Consider the following 16,268-nt stretch of genomic DNA (forward strand, 5'->3'; position numbering starts at 1 on the left):
CATCCCTGTATCTCATTGATTTTCAGTCTTTTTTTTTTATCTCATGGCACACATAAACTAATCACTAAAATTCTGCTGCACACCAGAAAATACCTTATTTTTGTTGACCTGACAAAAAATAGGTATAATTTTGATTCATTCACACCAGAGGACATCTATTGTTATGTTGGCTGTTGTAACTTTTAATTTGACAATCTAAGGGAAAAGAGGTTAGTGCTCCTGGCTAAATAGTCAGGTATTGCATGTTTTAAAAATTCTTGCAGCACACAGGTTGAAAATCGCTGCTCTAACTCATAAAACAGGCCAGCTGTTGTGGCTCAGTGGTTGAGCATCGATTTATGAACCAGGAGGTCACGATTCAATTCCAGTCAGGGCACATGACCAGACTGCGGGCTGTCCCCAGTAGGGGGCATGCATGAGGCAGCCGATCAATGGTTTTCTTTCATCACTGATATTTCTATGTCTCTCCCCTTCTCCCTCCCTCTCTGAAATCAATAAAAATATACTTTTTTTAAAGGGTTCACTGTGCCTAAACAATGCAAATAATGCAAACAATGTGGTTTATGCTGATCACCTGCTTTGCTTTCCTTCTGGGAATCTGGAATTTTGGTTGCTGCTAAGCAGAAGGAGTCTACTTGCGAACATACCTTTAATTCTTGTGATTCAAACATTATAGCTAGTGAAATTACCTGATACGTGTTTTCCTGTTTTCACACTGTACTTAACTTCATAAATAGCCTCAAATATTGATATAAGTTCTCTGACAGCTTCTTCCACATGCTTACTCTTGTGGTTTAGAATATCAGCCCATTCTCTTGTGTATGTCTATTAAATTAAAAAATGACTATTAATTTCCAGGTACTTTTAAAACACTGTGAAAATTATTTAAAAAACTATAATTAACCGCCACTTAAAAATAACTAGAGATAGTTGCCAATAGCATAATATTTCAGATCCAAAACTGCCAATGGCTAAAGGCACAGCTTCTCGGGCCCAGGCCAAGAGGAGGAGGAGAAAGAAGGAAAATTCAGTCTTTGACCTTTACCTGACTCAATCACACACAGACATCTACATTCACATTTATATGATGGAAAAAAAGAAGGCTGAAAAAGCAGAGACATAATATTGTCAAAAGTTCAAAATGAGTCCGGCCGGTGTGACTCAGGGTTGAGCATCCACCCATGAACCAGGAGGTCATAGTTCAATTCCCCGTCAGGGCACATGTATGGGTTTTGGGCTTGATCCCCAGTAGGGGGCATGCAGGAGGCAGCCAATCAATGATTCTCTCTCATTATTGATGTTTCTATCCCTTTCTTTTACTCTCTCTGAAATCAATTTAAAAAAAACATATTTTTTTAAATGTTGAAATGAGAAGTAGTTTGAAAAAGGACAATTCAAAGTGTTGCTGAGATTCAAACGAAATTAGGTTTTTAAGTGAGCATGGTGTATGCCAGCATTAAAATTTCAGAGCTCTGTGTGTATTTACTCATTTAATTAAAGGACAACCTCTTGAGACAGGCACTATTATCGTCCCCATCTCCAGATGAGAAATCGGAGGCTCAGAAAGAATAAGAAACGTGTCCAAGGTCACGCAGTGGGTGGTAAAAATAGAGGTTTGAAGGCCAGCTCTGACTGATTCTAAAAGCCTGTGCTTTTGCCTTTCTACACTTTTTTAAAATATATATTTCTTTATTGATTTCAGAGAGGAAGGAAGAGGGAGAGAGAGATAGAAACATCAATGATGAGAGAGAATCATCGATTGGCTGCCTCCTGCACGCCCCCCGACCGGGGATCGAGCCTGCAACCTGGGCACGTGCCCTTGGCCAGAATCGAACCTGGGACCTTTCAGTCCGCAGGCCGACGCTCTATCCACTGAGCCAAACTGGCTAGGGCTCTACACTTTTTTAACAGTCAAAAAAGGCTTTAGGAAGAAGTTGAAAACTAGTTAAATTCAAAAAAGAAAGCAGGTTTATAGAAATGAATAGGTCTTTTGACAACATCCAGACATTTTAGAAAAGGGAAAAGTAAATGGGACCAGCCGACGTGGGCCTCCAAATGACCAGGCCAGCAGGGTGGGTGTAGCGGAAGCACAAGGCAGGCAAGAAAGAAAAAGGAGTTCGTTAAAGACAAAGTGGGTGCTTTTGAGAGAGACTGTGTTAGTGTGCCAAGCCTCGCGCATGATTAGACAGGGCTCCTGGCCTGTCCCTTCCAGCCAGTGTATGTTGAGAAGGGTTAGGCTTTATCCTTGGGAACTGGACAGGTTTCCCCAAGGGAGTTTTGCAGTTGAATTTGGTGGAAATGTGGAGACTGGATATGATGGGGCCACATATGGAGGCAGCTCTATAGTTAGACCATGACATCGATTGCTAAACTCCAAAGGAGCCTTACAGATCTGCCCTAAGACAGGGGTAGTAACCATGGAAAAGGGGAGGCAATTCAACCAAAATCTGAGGAAGAAGCAAAACCTGACTAAGTCTGAAGACGGACTGGACTTAGGAAAGGGAGCGAGGAAAGAGGCCTGCTGGCTCCTGGGTGTCTGGGTGGACCAAAAGGGAAGTCTGTGAGAACAGACAGAGGGACAAGAGCAGTGAGCCCCTGACAGAACCCGCACGGGGCTGAGGACATTAGTAAAATAATATCTAGGGCGTGGCCATTGGTCTGAGATGTTGGAGCCTTGTAAGCTTTTAGAGCTGAGGTTGTCCCCCCAAAAAAGCTAGGATATCTAAATACTACTGACACAGGTTTCTACTCTTGGATTGTAAATTCACATTTCAGGTTTATGAGCGTCTCCATGATTAAAATATAACACATAAATGCATACCTCATTGAGCGTCAGCATATCTTCCACTTTGGTAGCACCACCTTCCGGCAGGGAAATTAACACAGTTTTGGCTATCTCCTTTAGAACTGTATCAATATGCATCTCACACAAGTCATTGATCTACCAACAAGAAGGAAAAAACATGTGGGAGAAAACTCTTCTTTCATCCAAAATGTACCTGAGTTATCATCTAATTGAGAGGACTGTATCTGGAACCCTGCCTCCAGAGCCAAGCATAATTTGGTGGGATTTTTAGATGTATATCCGCAAAAAGAGCTTGACCTGGAACTAAAGTTTTATTGAGCAGCAACGTGTACCATATGTACGATCTCTTTTAAAGCCTCATTCCAGCCCACGAGCCATCGCTATTCCAGTTTTACAGCTAAAGAAACCAATGCTCAGAGCTGTAAAGTGACCGTGGGAGAAACACGCCGCTGGCGAAGGGCAGAGAATCACATGCAGGTGAATCCGCCTCCCAGGCCTCTGAGTGTTCACGGTACACGACACACTGCCACGCCAACAGATAAGCATATCTAGAAAGAACTCCTATGCATACTTGCATAACACATGGACACAGACAGTATGGGAGCTGAAGGCCTGGGGAGGGGGCAGGAGTGGGGAGGAGGTGGTCAATGACGAGGAAAAAGAGGTCATCTGTAAAATTTTCAACAATAAAGATAAATTTAAAAAATAATTTGCCTAATTCATTCTTGTGTCTCCAATGCATAGCTCAATGCCTGCCACTGAACAGTAGTCCCCCATTATCCAGTTTTTCTGTTCTAGGTTTCTATTGCCCACAGTCTGAAAATATTAAACGGAAGCTTCCAGAAATAAACTCATAAGTTTTAAGACAATAGCCAACTAGATAACTCCCTTGTTTAATTAATATCAGATGCATGGTTATTAAGAACTCCATTCTGCCATTTTTCACAGTCCACAGTTTCTTAAAACTAAGCTATGGAGGTGAGCCATCATTTTAACGTATTAAAGGCAAGGTCATTCAGAGGCAAGAACAGGCAATCCTAAACAAAAAGGGCCAAAAGCAGTTAAAGAAACGTAACGCATTAATTGTTTTTAGCTTCATGGATATCCTTTCAGTTAAAAGTCACACCTTTTAAAGGGGTTTCACAGGTAATCAAACTATTCTCACAGCCAGAGTATTCATGTACGTAGTTTTTTTCATTTTTATCTATTTTACCTTCTTTAAAAGTTGATTGAACATATTCAAAACTGAGTCAACTTCTTGAAAGAAGCTTTCTAGTGTTAGAGAAGACCATGTTAATATTGTGAGCCCTTGTCTCAACACGGATTCCACCTAGAAAAAAAAGGGGGGGGGGAATGTTTCCATCATTAACAGAAGCATCTGCATTTATGTAAAAGGCTTTCTTTTATTACTTAGAAATATTATAGGTTATATTTCCTTAATGATATTTCTCCTCCATTATACCTGACAGAAGTGACTTTTTGGTTTTTATTGATCATCTTTAGCTATCCAGGAAGCAATCATGGATTTTTAGAAAGTGCTAATTATGTAGATTTAGTGTAGGAATAATAGAGCTATAAAGTTGAACTAGAAAGACAGAGGGTCTAGGCAAGAACTGATGTTCTAAAACCCACCATCTATAGAACTGTAATCTTAAACAAGAAAATCAACATAAACCTTCAGTATTACCAACCTTCTTCATTTTAGGGGCCATCAGATTGACAAACACTGAGGGCACTTCCTGGCACAACTCGTCGTAATACTGCAGAAGATCCTGTTAAAAGTCCAAATGGCACGTCTCACTTTAACTGATTTTACAACAATAGTCATATTTTGATTCAGACCAAGAAGGTTTCATGATACCTGTGTCCTCGAACCCCTGCCAAGATGGCAGGTGCTCCTTTAAAGTTATACCAGCTAATGTACTTTCCCCCGCCTGTAAATTACCTGAGCGTCCCCTTTAAACAGTGAGTCAATGGGTTTGCATTTTTCATGGTTAGGATTTAATTGTCTTTCTAGATTTATGCTATTTTAAATAGCTTGGATAATTATCTTCTCATGATGTCTGCCGTTACACATTTCCCCCCTTATTTTCCTTGTCCTCTGACATATTAAAGCATACAGATCACGGATGCCACACTTGTTTTCTTGAATCAAAATCAATGTCCTACAATCAGAATTAATAAGCTTTTTATTTTCTTTTATATATCTTTCAGAGATGAGCCATCACAACAATCGATTTTTGACTGTTTTGTAATTTACTGCACTGTGTGGTGGGAGACGTGGATTCAAGTTAATCCTCCCCCAAAGTAATAATATTAAATTGTTTCAATGTGTACTTGATAGTTTCAAAGTTATTCATTTCTTTCCTGCTTTTTTTTTTCTTTTTACTTGCAGTTGAACTTTCATGTATACTTGACACTTGGCAAAGGACTTTGACTTTTGAAGTATCATTCAATACTAACTGAAACCTAACGGATGCAATGCGAGTCATATGAACCTCAATTTAGAACAGCACTTTGACACTCAATTCTCCAAAGGCACAACTAGCCAATACAAAAGCCTGGGGCTTCCGAGGCTGAAGCTAAAGTTCACATAATGCCAATGCTCCTTTGAGAGCTTTTTAAAAAATATATATAGCAATTAAATACTATTTTGGCAAAAGCTAAAATTATTAAACTCTTAAAAGAAAGCATAGTTATAAATCGTCATGACCTTGGATTAGGCAAAGATTCCTTAGATAAAACACTAAAATCACAAGAGACAATAGAAAAAGTAATGATCTGATCTTCACCGAAATTAAAAATGTGCTTCAAAGGCCACTATCAAGAAAATGAAAGGACAACCCTCAAGATAGGATAAAATCTTTTCAAATCCTGTATCTGATAAGCTATTTGTACCTAGGCTATGTGAAGAATACTTACATCTCAGTAACAAAAAGGTAGATAACTCAATTAAAATATGGGCAAAGGATTTGAATAGATATTCCTTCAAAGATCTAGAAATGGACAATGTGCACACAAAAAGAGGCTCATCACTAGCTATGAAAGAAACGCAAATCAAAACCACACTAAGACACTGCTTTACATCCAAATGATGTTCAAATGAAAAGGACAGATAGTAACAGTTGTTGGCAAAGATATGGAGAAATTGAAACCCTCTCACAGTGCTTGTGGAAATACAAAATAATGCAGCCTCTTTGAAAAAGTGTGTCAGTTATTCAAAAGGTTAAACACAGAGTTACCAAGTTACTGAAACCCAGCAATTTCACTCCTAGGTATCCCCCGTGGAGCAGCAACTTTCAACTGATGTGCCTCAAGAATATTTAAAAGATGAAATACTGTCCTAGCTGGTTTTGCTCAGTAGCTAGAGCATCCGTCTGTGGACTGAAGGGTCCCAGGCTGGAGCAGCAACTTTCAACCGATGTGCCTCAAGAATTTTTAAAAGATGAAATACTGCCCTGGCAGGTTTTGCTCAGTAGCTAGAGCATCTGTCTGTGGACTGAAGGGTCCCGGGTTCGATTCTGGTCAAGGGTACATGCCCAGACTATGGGCTCGATCCTCAGTAGGGGGCTCGCAGGGGGCAGTGGGCAGCCAATCCATGATTCTCTCTCATCATTGATGTTTCTCTCTCTCTGTCCCCTCTCCCTTCCTTTCTGAAATCAAGTGCTGGTGAAGATGTGGAGAAAAAGGAACCCTCGTGCACTGATGGTAGGAATGCAGACTGGTACAGCCATGTGGAGAACAGTATGGAGTTTCCTCAAAAAATTAAAAATGGAACTCCCATTTGGCCCAGTAATCCCACTTCCTGGAATATTTCCCAAGAAATCAGAAACACTAATTAGAAAGGATATAAGCACCCCTATGTTCATAGCAGCACAATTTACAATAGCTAAGATCTGGAAACAGCCTAAGTGCCCATCAGCAGATGAGTGGATGAAAAAACAGTGGTACATCTACACAATGGAATACTATGCTGCTGTAGAAAAGAAGGAACTCTTACCATTTGCAACAGCATGGATGGAACTGGAGAGCATTATGCTAAGTGAAATAAGCCAGTCGAAGAAAGATAAATATCACATGATCTCACTCATGTGTCGAATATAATGAACAATAGAAACTGATGAACAAAAATAGATCCAGAGACATAGAAGCATCAAACAGACCACCCAACCCCAAAGGGAAGGCAGAGGAGGAGGGGGAGTAAGAGAGCAACCAAAGGACTTGTATGCATGCATATGGGCATGGCCCATGGACACAGACAGTTGTGGGGTGAGGGCATGTGCTGGGGGGTGGGGACAGCCAGGGAGAGGTCAATGGGGGAAAAAGGAGACATATGTAATACTTTCAACAATAAAGAATTTAAATTTAAGGGGGGGTGGAGAAAGAACGAGTGTTGGGGTGAATGTGGAGAAAAGGGAACCCTCATGCATTGTTGCTGGGATTGTAAATTAGTGTAGCCACTAAGGAAAACAGTGTGGAAGTTGCTGAAAAATTAAAAATGCCATATGAACCAGCAATCCACTTCTGTGGAAATGAAATGTTAACTGCAGCATTAGTCACAGTAGCTAAGGTATGGAAATAAGAAGGATATCCTGCCCCTTGCGACAATATGGATGGACCTTGAGGCCTGATGCTGAGTGAAATAAGTCAGACACAGAAAGGCAAGTTCGGTATGGTATCACTTATACGTGGAATTAAAAAAAACAAAAAACTCATAAAAATGGAGAGTAGAAAAGTCGTTGCCAAGGCCTGGGGGGAGGGGGAAGTGGAGAAAGGTTGGTGAAAGGGTACAAAGTTTCAGTTATAAGATAAATAAGGTCTGGGGAGCGACTGTCTAGCACTGCGACTATAGTTGATAACTCTGTGTTGTATAACTGAAATTTGCTTAGAGAGTAGAACTTAAATGTTCTCACATAAGAAAACCAAACCCATATACATATGTATATACATAAGGTGCTGAATGTGTTAATTAACTAAATGGGAGGGATCTTTTCACAATGCATATGTATATCAAACCATCACATTGTACACTAAATAGCTTACAATTTTTATTTGTCAATTACACCTCGGTAAAGCTGAAAAATAAAAAGAATCAACATAGTAACAGATTTCCCCCTCAAAGCCATATCAGTAAAACTGCAATACTATACTCCTCCCTCGCCAAAAAAAAAACACAAAAAACTTCGAAACTAATTAGAAAATATAGTTTATCTTACCTGCAAATGCAATTTATCTCCTTTCAGCTTACTCTCCAGCTTTAGCATCCTCTTTGCCTGATCTGGTACCTCCAGCTTCATCTTTATCATGCACTTAGTTTCCCGAACAACTTCCAGAATTTTGGGATCAAAATTAACCATCAACTTCCCTGATTCTGGATGTCGCACAAAAAGTGTGGCTTGTAAAGCTACAAATAAACGATTTTTTTACTTTAGATATTTTGGATTTATTTCTGCTTCCAGCCCTATGTTACATGCCTATCTCCCCCACTGGACTATTGACTTTTTTTAAAAAAAAATCCCATATAATAAAAGCCTAATATCCTAAGTGTCCAACTGTTCGTTCGACCATTTGACCAGTCGCTCTATGACACACACTGACCACCAGTGGGCAGATGCTCAGACCTGTAGGTTAGCTTGCTGCTGGGGTCCGGCCAATCAGGACTGGGTGAGATGGGCTAGACATGCCCCAAGCCCTCCTGCGGTCCCTCCCTGGCCCCAATCATGCACTGGTGGGGTCCTTGGCCTGGCCTGCGCCCTCTCACAATCTGGGACCCCTTGGGGGATGTCAGAGATCTGGTTTTGGCCCAGTCCCCCCACAGGCCAAGCCGAGGGACCCCACCAGTGCTCAAATCCGTGCACCAGGCCTCTAGTGTGTGTATGTATGTGTGTGTGTGTGTGTGTGTGGGTGTAGATAGATTTCAAAGAGGAAGGGGGAGAGAGAGAGAAAGAAACATCAGTGATGAGAGAGAATCATTGATCAGCTGCTTCCTGTAGGCCCTCCACTGGGGATCGAGCCCACAACCCAGGCATGTGCCCTGACCAGGGATCAAACCCTGACCTCCTGGTTCATAGGATGACACTCAACCACTGAGCCATGGGGGCCAGACTGCACTGCTGACTTCTTAAGGACAGAACAATAGCATTGAATATCCCAGTTTCTGACACACAGTCGGTGCTCAAGACGTAGATAAATAAATGCGGAGTGTCTATAAGGCCATAAAATCAGATCGAGAGAGGAAACTGGGCCAAGAATGGCTAGTCCTTGTGCTATGAGCTGCAAAACTTTTCAGGGTGAGCCTAAGAAAGCTGTAATATCATGTTAGATTATTTTCACAGATGGTGATTGAACCTCTAGGAGAGAACTGGAAGATGTGCACAACTATGAAAATATGACACGCCTCACAGATTTCCCAAACCTTTTTCCATGCCTAACCCCAAACTGGCTTCTTTAAGGAGGTTTATCTGAATGAAATCTCCATCCTGAATTTCTGACAACTAGGATCAATATCAGTAAGAAATGTTTATTAAACACCATTGCACTGTGAACTCCTAGAATAAATACAGAGGGAGATGTTTTCACACTACATCTGAACTACTATTGAACATCATTAATATAAATAGGCATTTTCAGATATGCTTCTTATTATGAATCCCTAGGTTCATGCTGAGGAGCCTTAGATTGTTATTATAGCATTAGAGGCCCAGTGCATGAATTTGTGCACTGGGGGGGAGGGTCCTTGGCCTGGCCTGCGGGATCGGACCGAAACTGGCATCCCCTGAGGGGTCCCAGATTGCAAGAGGGCACAGACCAGGCCGAGGGACCCCACCGGTGCACTATCGGGGCCGGGGAGGAACATGGGAGGTTGGCCAGCCAGGGAGGAACTGTGGGAGAGCTCCAGGGCATGTCCGGCCCATCTTGCTCAGTCCCAATCAGCCAGACCCCAGCAGCAAAATAACCTACTGGTTGGAGCGTCTGCCCCTGGTGGTCAGTGCACATCATAGCAACTGGTCAACTGGTTGACTGTCCCCTGGTGGTCAGTGCACGTCATAGTGAGAGGTTGAGCGGCCTTAGCATATCATTACCATATTATGCTTTGACTGAATGAACGGACGACCGGATAACCGGACACTTAGCACATTAGGCTTTTATTATATAGGATGATAAAAAATAATCACACACCTGTAGATAAGTATGTATGAGCTTGAATATTTCTTATATTAACAAACACTACTAACTTGAGGATGCCCACTGTATCTTCCAAACTTCATATTACTGCACCATATGTGGCTGCATCAAATATCTACTTAAATAGAAGAGTCTTTATATCTCTTTGAAGTTACTGGAGTTTTACTCATCCTATAAAATTAGTTTTAATGATCCTAGTTTCATGGAGATTTCAACTAAAAATTTTACCCAATTTATTTGAAATCTTTTAAAAATTGAACTAGACATCATTTATCTTCCTAAGTTAAAGTCTAAATTAACCCTTGGACATTCATTTAAGAAAATCTGTCTTCCTTAGGGCTGTACTGAACTTCCGTGAGAGGACAGAATGGGCAGCAAGACCACTAACAATGACAGCCTGGAAACCCTCCCCAGGGCTGAGTGAACATTCCTTCCAGGTGGGTCATCAGCAGAGAAACATTACAGGGCTTGATAGTAGGTCTCCAATTATTACCCCGAGTGCCTGTACCATTAAATATCGTCACACCACTGTATCAACAAGAAGCCTCTCAGAGCAATTCCTGCCCAGTAGCCTGTGTGCACATGAAAGGCAGATTTGAATCCCGGCCCTGCCACTTCCCAGCTGTGTGATCTTGGGCAAGTCAGTTAATGGTTTCTCAGTGCCTGGGTCTCCTCATCTGTCAGATGAGGGCAATAATAGTTCCTCAAAGGGTTGCCATGAGGATTAAAGGCAGTTAGCTGTATATGTAAAGTACTTAGACAAAGCCTGGCACATGGTCAGCACTATATAGATGTTAGCTATGACTGTTATTTAAAGGAGACAAAGATGAAACAGACAGAGAGTGTCCTTGGAATGTGTAGGGGAGATAAGACAGGTCTGTAAAGCAGTAAGTGTCCTGGGAAAGAACTGCAGATAGTGCGTGGAGGGCTTGAGAGGAGGACATTACTTTCCTCTGGGAAGAGTGAGGGAGGGCTGGATGGAACAGGTGACTATTGAACTTGATTTAGAACATGTGCAGATGAGAGGAAAGACCAGCAGGACAAAACAAAAAGTAGGGAAGTGCATCGTATTGCAGAAGCTAACTAGTACATGCTCTGTGTTTCAGTTGTTAAAAATTCTCTTTTGCCCTTTTCCATAGTGTGAAGTGTAAGCTTTCGTGTTGGTCCATTAGCAGGCTTTCATTGGGACCCATCTGGCCACCATTCGCATTTGGCCTGACAGAAGGCCTATTAAAGGTTTGGTTAAGGTGCCAGTTAGGGAAGACACCCTGCGGGGTTGGGATCCTGTCTTCCAGAATGCCGGTGTGCACTGAACCAAGCACCCGCATATATGCTGTGTCCCCAACTGCTCAAGTAAATGGATCTGGAACCAAGAGACAGAAGTAGGAGTGGTCCTCTCACTCTCACTCCTGGTGACCCGCCCCCTGAAATTCTGCTTCCTGTGCCTGCAATTCTGTGCTCTGCTGAAGCGGAGATCCCAGGGTGGGAGGGAGAAAGCTTCCTACCAGGGGACACGGCCAGGGTTCCACCAGGTTACAGATAAGAGCTTAAGGTTAAGGTGGGACAAAGCATGGCCAACAGCTGAGCCCACACAATAATAACAACACCCCAGATCAGGGGTCATCAAACTTTTTAAACAGGGGGCCAGTTCACTGTCCCTCACACCGTTGGAGGGCCGTACCACAGTTTAAAAAAAACTATGAACAAATTCCTATGCACACTGCACATATCTTATTTTGAAGTAAAAAAAACAAAACGGGAACAAATACAATATTTGTATTTGCATGTGGCCCGTGGGCCATAGTTTGAGGACCCCTGCCCCAGATGATGCCAGCGTGGGTGCTCGCTGAGAATCACCATCCTCTGCCTCACACTTAACTCTGCTCAGTGCCTGAGGATACTTGGACCCTCAGAGGTACTTGGACCAGCCCTAATATTCTTTTTTTTTTTTAATATTTTTTAATGATTTCAGAGAGGCCGGGGGAGGGAGAGACAGAAACATCAATGATGAGATAGAATCATTGATTGGCTGCCTCCTGACATGCCTTACTAAGGATCAAGCCTGTGACCCAGGCATGCACCCTAACGGGGAATTGAACCGTGACCTCCTAGGTTCATAGGTCGATGCTCAGCCACTGAGCCACACCGGCCAAGCAGGCCTAATACTCTTAATTTACTGGAGCTCAAAATTGAAGTTAAATTCAGTTATAGAAAAAGAAAGGAAGGAAGGGAGGGAACAAGAGAGGAGTGAGGAAGAGAAGGGTGAGAAGGAAGGAGGGAGAGAGGGAGGGAAGCTGCAATTCTCCACTGATTGGGACTGAGATTTGAATCTCTGTCATGATAAAACTAAATATGAAAACTTTCCTAAATCCATGGAAAAATATCTATAAAGAGTCTTGATATTTACTTTTGAATACTTTTTTTCAGGAGGAAGTCCTAATCTAAGCAAATCAACTTGAAGGTCATGACGATTTTTGCTCATAAAGATCAGAGTATTAATAACTATAAAGATATAAATAATTGTATCACCCCCAAATCTCAATGCAACCATCATAAGACTACATGGAAGAGATGTAAAACTTCCCCAGAACCATGAACTCATCCAAAGTCCCCTCACACCCCGCGGGAGCAGAGCCGCGCACCCACCGTACTGTATCTGCGAGATCTCTCTGGTCCAGGCCGTGTGGTAGACCACCTCAAACTCCACCAGCACGTAGGAAATCTTGTTATACTGACGAATGACAGCCTTACCTTCCGAGCTTGACAAAATGTCCGAGTTTTTCTGTTTTTTAAGGGAAAGACAAAGCTTTATGTTAAAAGACTGTTGCTCATTTCATGCAAATCATAAAAGCTGTTTGTCTTTAAAATCATTGTGCTACCCATTCCGATTTTACCTCAGAGTAAAACAGGGATGAGGAAGGCTGTACAAGCTAGCCATGGAAGTAGGGAAACATTGTGGAGAAGGAGGAAACTGGAGAAGGAAATAAAGGATTTAAAAAGAAAGGGCTAGCCCTGCAGCCAGCCCCACTGAGAGAGAGAAACATCAATGATGAGAGAGCATCATTGATCGGCTGCCTCCCTCCCACTTTTCTGGACAAGATGCGATGGACGGATCGCCCTTGAAGTGTGGATATCAGGACAAAGTCCTAAGTTCCAGCACCAAAAAAACAGTAACCCTATATCCAAGAACACAACCAAATTTCTTTATGCAAATTACTGCAAGTTTTATGTTTTGATCCACATATGTCAAAAACAGTCCATCAGCAATGGAGTTCCATCCTGGCCCCTGTGTAAGCCCAGCGTTTCAATGTTTTTTAATATTGAGAACAGTGAAATAAGTGATAGTAGCCAAACACAAACAACAAAAGCTCAATATTTAATAACGTTTGAATTATAATGTTACTCTCAAGACTATATTTTGGTAGCATTTTGTTCTGAATTTAGGCACTAGACACAAAACTAAGCCAACCATCTCCACTCTGTAGCTCTGTCTCTTTAAAAAACAAAGCAAAAAAAAAAACCCACAAAACAAAATAAAAAAACAAAACAAAGAGAAGACAAACTGGCAATTTCAGAATTCCAACAGGGCCTAAGAGTATCCTGGTGCTTTTCAGAAATCGAACACTCTTAAGGACACAGAGAATGAATGTCCTTCATGGTTCCTTGCTCTAGGTCTGTTTCTCATATAGGAAGAGACTACGCCTAGCCTCCCCTTTGCTAATACACAGAAGCAACCTCAGCACTTGGCCTGTACTTTTATGTTTTCAAAACAATTTTTAAAGCCTTTATAAAGTGTCCTGTTTTATCAAAAGTCACAAAGTTTAAGATTCACCCTCTTAGAGATAACTGTAATGAAACAGGCTTATCTATCACACATGAACCAATTGGCTTAATGTCTCATAAGCATATTTATACACTAAATTTTCTTCGCCCGTAAAGTAATGAACTCTAACTACTTTCTTGGACATAAATACGATGAGATCAAATATATTTCTTGTTTTCAAAACCCCAGTCCACATACTGTAAATGTCAGCATTGGCTTACAAAGAAATAGTTGATGGGCTCGCTTATCCGGCGGTAGAGCTGCCTCACCCAAAGTATTTTTCCTGCTATTGGGGGCATGTTGCGAGCCAGAGGGGGGTCATCTTTTTGAGAATGATAAAGCTGTAATGAAAGAACTGGTATTAATGTTTGAAATTCAATACGATGAAAAAGGCAAAAAATGTATATAAAACTATATTTGTATTGATGTTTTGTCATTATTCCCATGTTTTATACCAAGGAGGTAGTCTTTAAAAATATAGAAACGCCCTTCAGAGATAATAACCTGAGATTCAGGAACTATGATGTTTAAAATATATGACAATTATCTCTAACCCTTCTTTCCCATTACATGTATATATATTTTTTCTGCCTTTTATCTCAATTTTTAAAGAAGTATTCAAAAGAGGGAGCACATTGCTACATTATACCTGTCATAATAGTCTCCAGAGCCCGTACTTCTATGGGCTTAATGGGCTTTCTGATGCATGCATGAATGCTGTCACGCAAAGGCAGTTCTTAAGAGCACAGGATGTAAGCCTGGCCTCCCAGTGACATCCCCGGTCAGCCCTTCCCGCACTGAGAAGGGACGTCAGAGGGATTTTGCAGTGACAGGACTGCTCCCGAGTTGCTTAGCACAATATAACCACGGCAAATACTTTCTGAATGCTTTTGCTTTTGTACTAAAGTGCCTGTCTTTATTATAAACACGATACTTGCCTTCTTAATAGCTTCGAGTTCAGCCACGTAACATTGAAGGATACGCTCAATTGTGTGATTTATTTCTAATTTAAGACAGGGAATGTTCAGCTTCTGGAATCTAAGAGTAATTGAAGGTGAAGAATTAAGAAGTAAATGAGAAACATACTTGAGAATTGCTGCAGTCCTAAAAATCCATTCCTTTACTCATGTGACAAATATTCACATCAGGCCTCTTACATGTGCTAGGATACAGTGGAAACAAGACAAGTATGATTCCAGATTTCTTGTAGCCTGTTATCTTATGGAAAAGGGAGCTATCGGTCAAGAGTTACATAAATAATTATTCAAATTACCAGGGTGCCAGGAATGCATATTAACAGGGAACCCAGCCAAGTCTGGGAAGTCAAGAAAAACTTCCCTGAGGAAGTGACATTAAACTGAGATTGAAAAGGTGAGTGGGGAGTGGCTTCATAAAGATGGAGGGGAGTACACTGACTATCCCTCTGCCAATATTAATGTCACATGATTCCAAATAGCCAGAATAATAATATTATAATAATGATTTTTGTCAGCCAAATATCACTTTCACTTAGAGACCCAGTGACGCACAGGAAGGGCTAGAACCAGAACATTCTGATAATAAAGTGAATTAACACCAGTATATTATAGATTGGTGAGGGGAGGGCAAAGACAGAAGAGACAGAGAGAAATCACTAAGAAAGTAGAACCTGCCATCTGTCACGCATTAAAACCACTTTATCTGTTTTGACTCTTGTGATGGTCTCATAAGGTAAGGTCTCACTGATATTATCCATAGTTAGAGAGACACGGAACTACAGCAAAGCTGGGCCCAAGCCCAGAACCACGGGCTGTCAGGAGAGGGTTCCCAAAGGGTCCCTAACATGGTCATGAGCCCTTTCCGAGCTGGAAGCAAAGAGCCCCGAGTCCAGCTCGTCCCTCTCGTCCAGGCTTTCCTGCCCTTTTGGGGGTCACTGTTGTCAGGAACAGAGGGACAGGAGCGGCAGGGGCACTCGGGAGGGAAATGCGAGTTTGGAGATCTACTCTTAATTGCACTTTTTTCTAAAAAGTCCAAACAAAATCCTTTCAGCATGCAGAATTAAACATTATTGTTCCCTTTCCAATAACACCTATGAAACCAACCTCAAATATATCATACAGCTGGGGGAAAGATGTAAAATATTTCATTTTCTTATTGAAAGACTGTCTGCTACAAAAAAAATTCAGCAAAAAATATATTTCAAATTTTTACCATTCTGTTAAATGGTAACTGAAAGAGCAATGTTTATGAGTTCAAAAGTTTACCCAGAAGAAGAGAGAGAAGATGGTGGCTGAAGGGGCGAGTCGTCGCGGGGCCTATGTGGGCCAGCCGCCGGGCCCCATGAGACACAGCCTGACCACGCTGCTGGCGGCCTCGGGCACCGACTCCCCAGCCCACGGCGGGGGCCCGGCACAGACCGCCACCCGCCCGCCACCCCCCGACTGGACCCACGTGGCAGCAGCGGCGGGGGGGGGC

General features: G+C 41.9%; 1 protein-coding gene across 1 annotated transcript in view; it reads right to left on the reverse strand.

Moving 5' to 3' along the window:
* DNAH8 (dynein, axonemal, heavy chain 8) overlaps positions 1–16,268 on the reverse strand; it is a 294,659-nt gene that overhangs the window by 231,268 nt on the left and 47,123 nt on the right. The window contains exons 14-21 of the mRNA XM_006775895.2: positions 14,753–14,852; positions 14,036–14,155; positions 12,638–12,773; positions 8,023–8,210; positions 4,498–4,578; positions 4,020–4,136; positions 2,822–2,941; positions 690–825 (exon numbers count right to left, since the gene is read on the reverse strand). Of these exons, the coding sequence (XP_006775958.1) occupies positions 690–825; positions 2,822–2,941; positions 4,020–4,136; positions 4,498–4,578; positions 8,023–8,210; positions 12,638–12,773; positions 14,036–14,155; positions 14,753–14,852 (998 nt within the window). The remainder of the gene's footprint in view (positions 1–689; positions 826–2,821; positions 2,942–4,019; positions 4,137–4,497; positions 4,579–8,022; positions 8,211–12,637; positions 12,774–14,035; positions 14,156–14,752; positions 14,853–16,268) is intronic.

This window comes from Myotis davidii, unplaced genomic scaffold (assembly GCF_000327345.1).
Source record: "Myotis davidii unplaced genomic scaffold, ASM32734v1 scaffold289, whole genome shotgun sequence".
Classification (NCBI taxonomy): Eukaryota; Metazoa; Chordata; class Mammalia; order Chiroptera; family Vespertilionidae; genus Myotis; species Myotis davidii.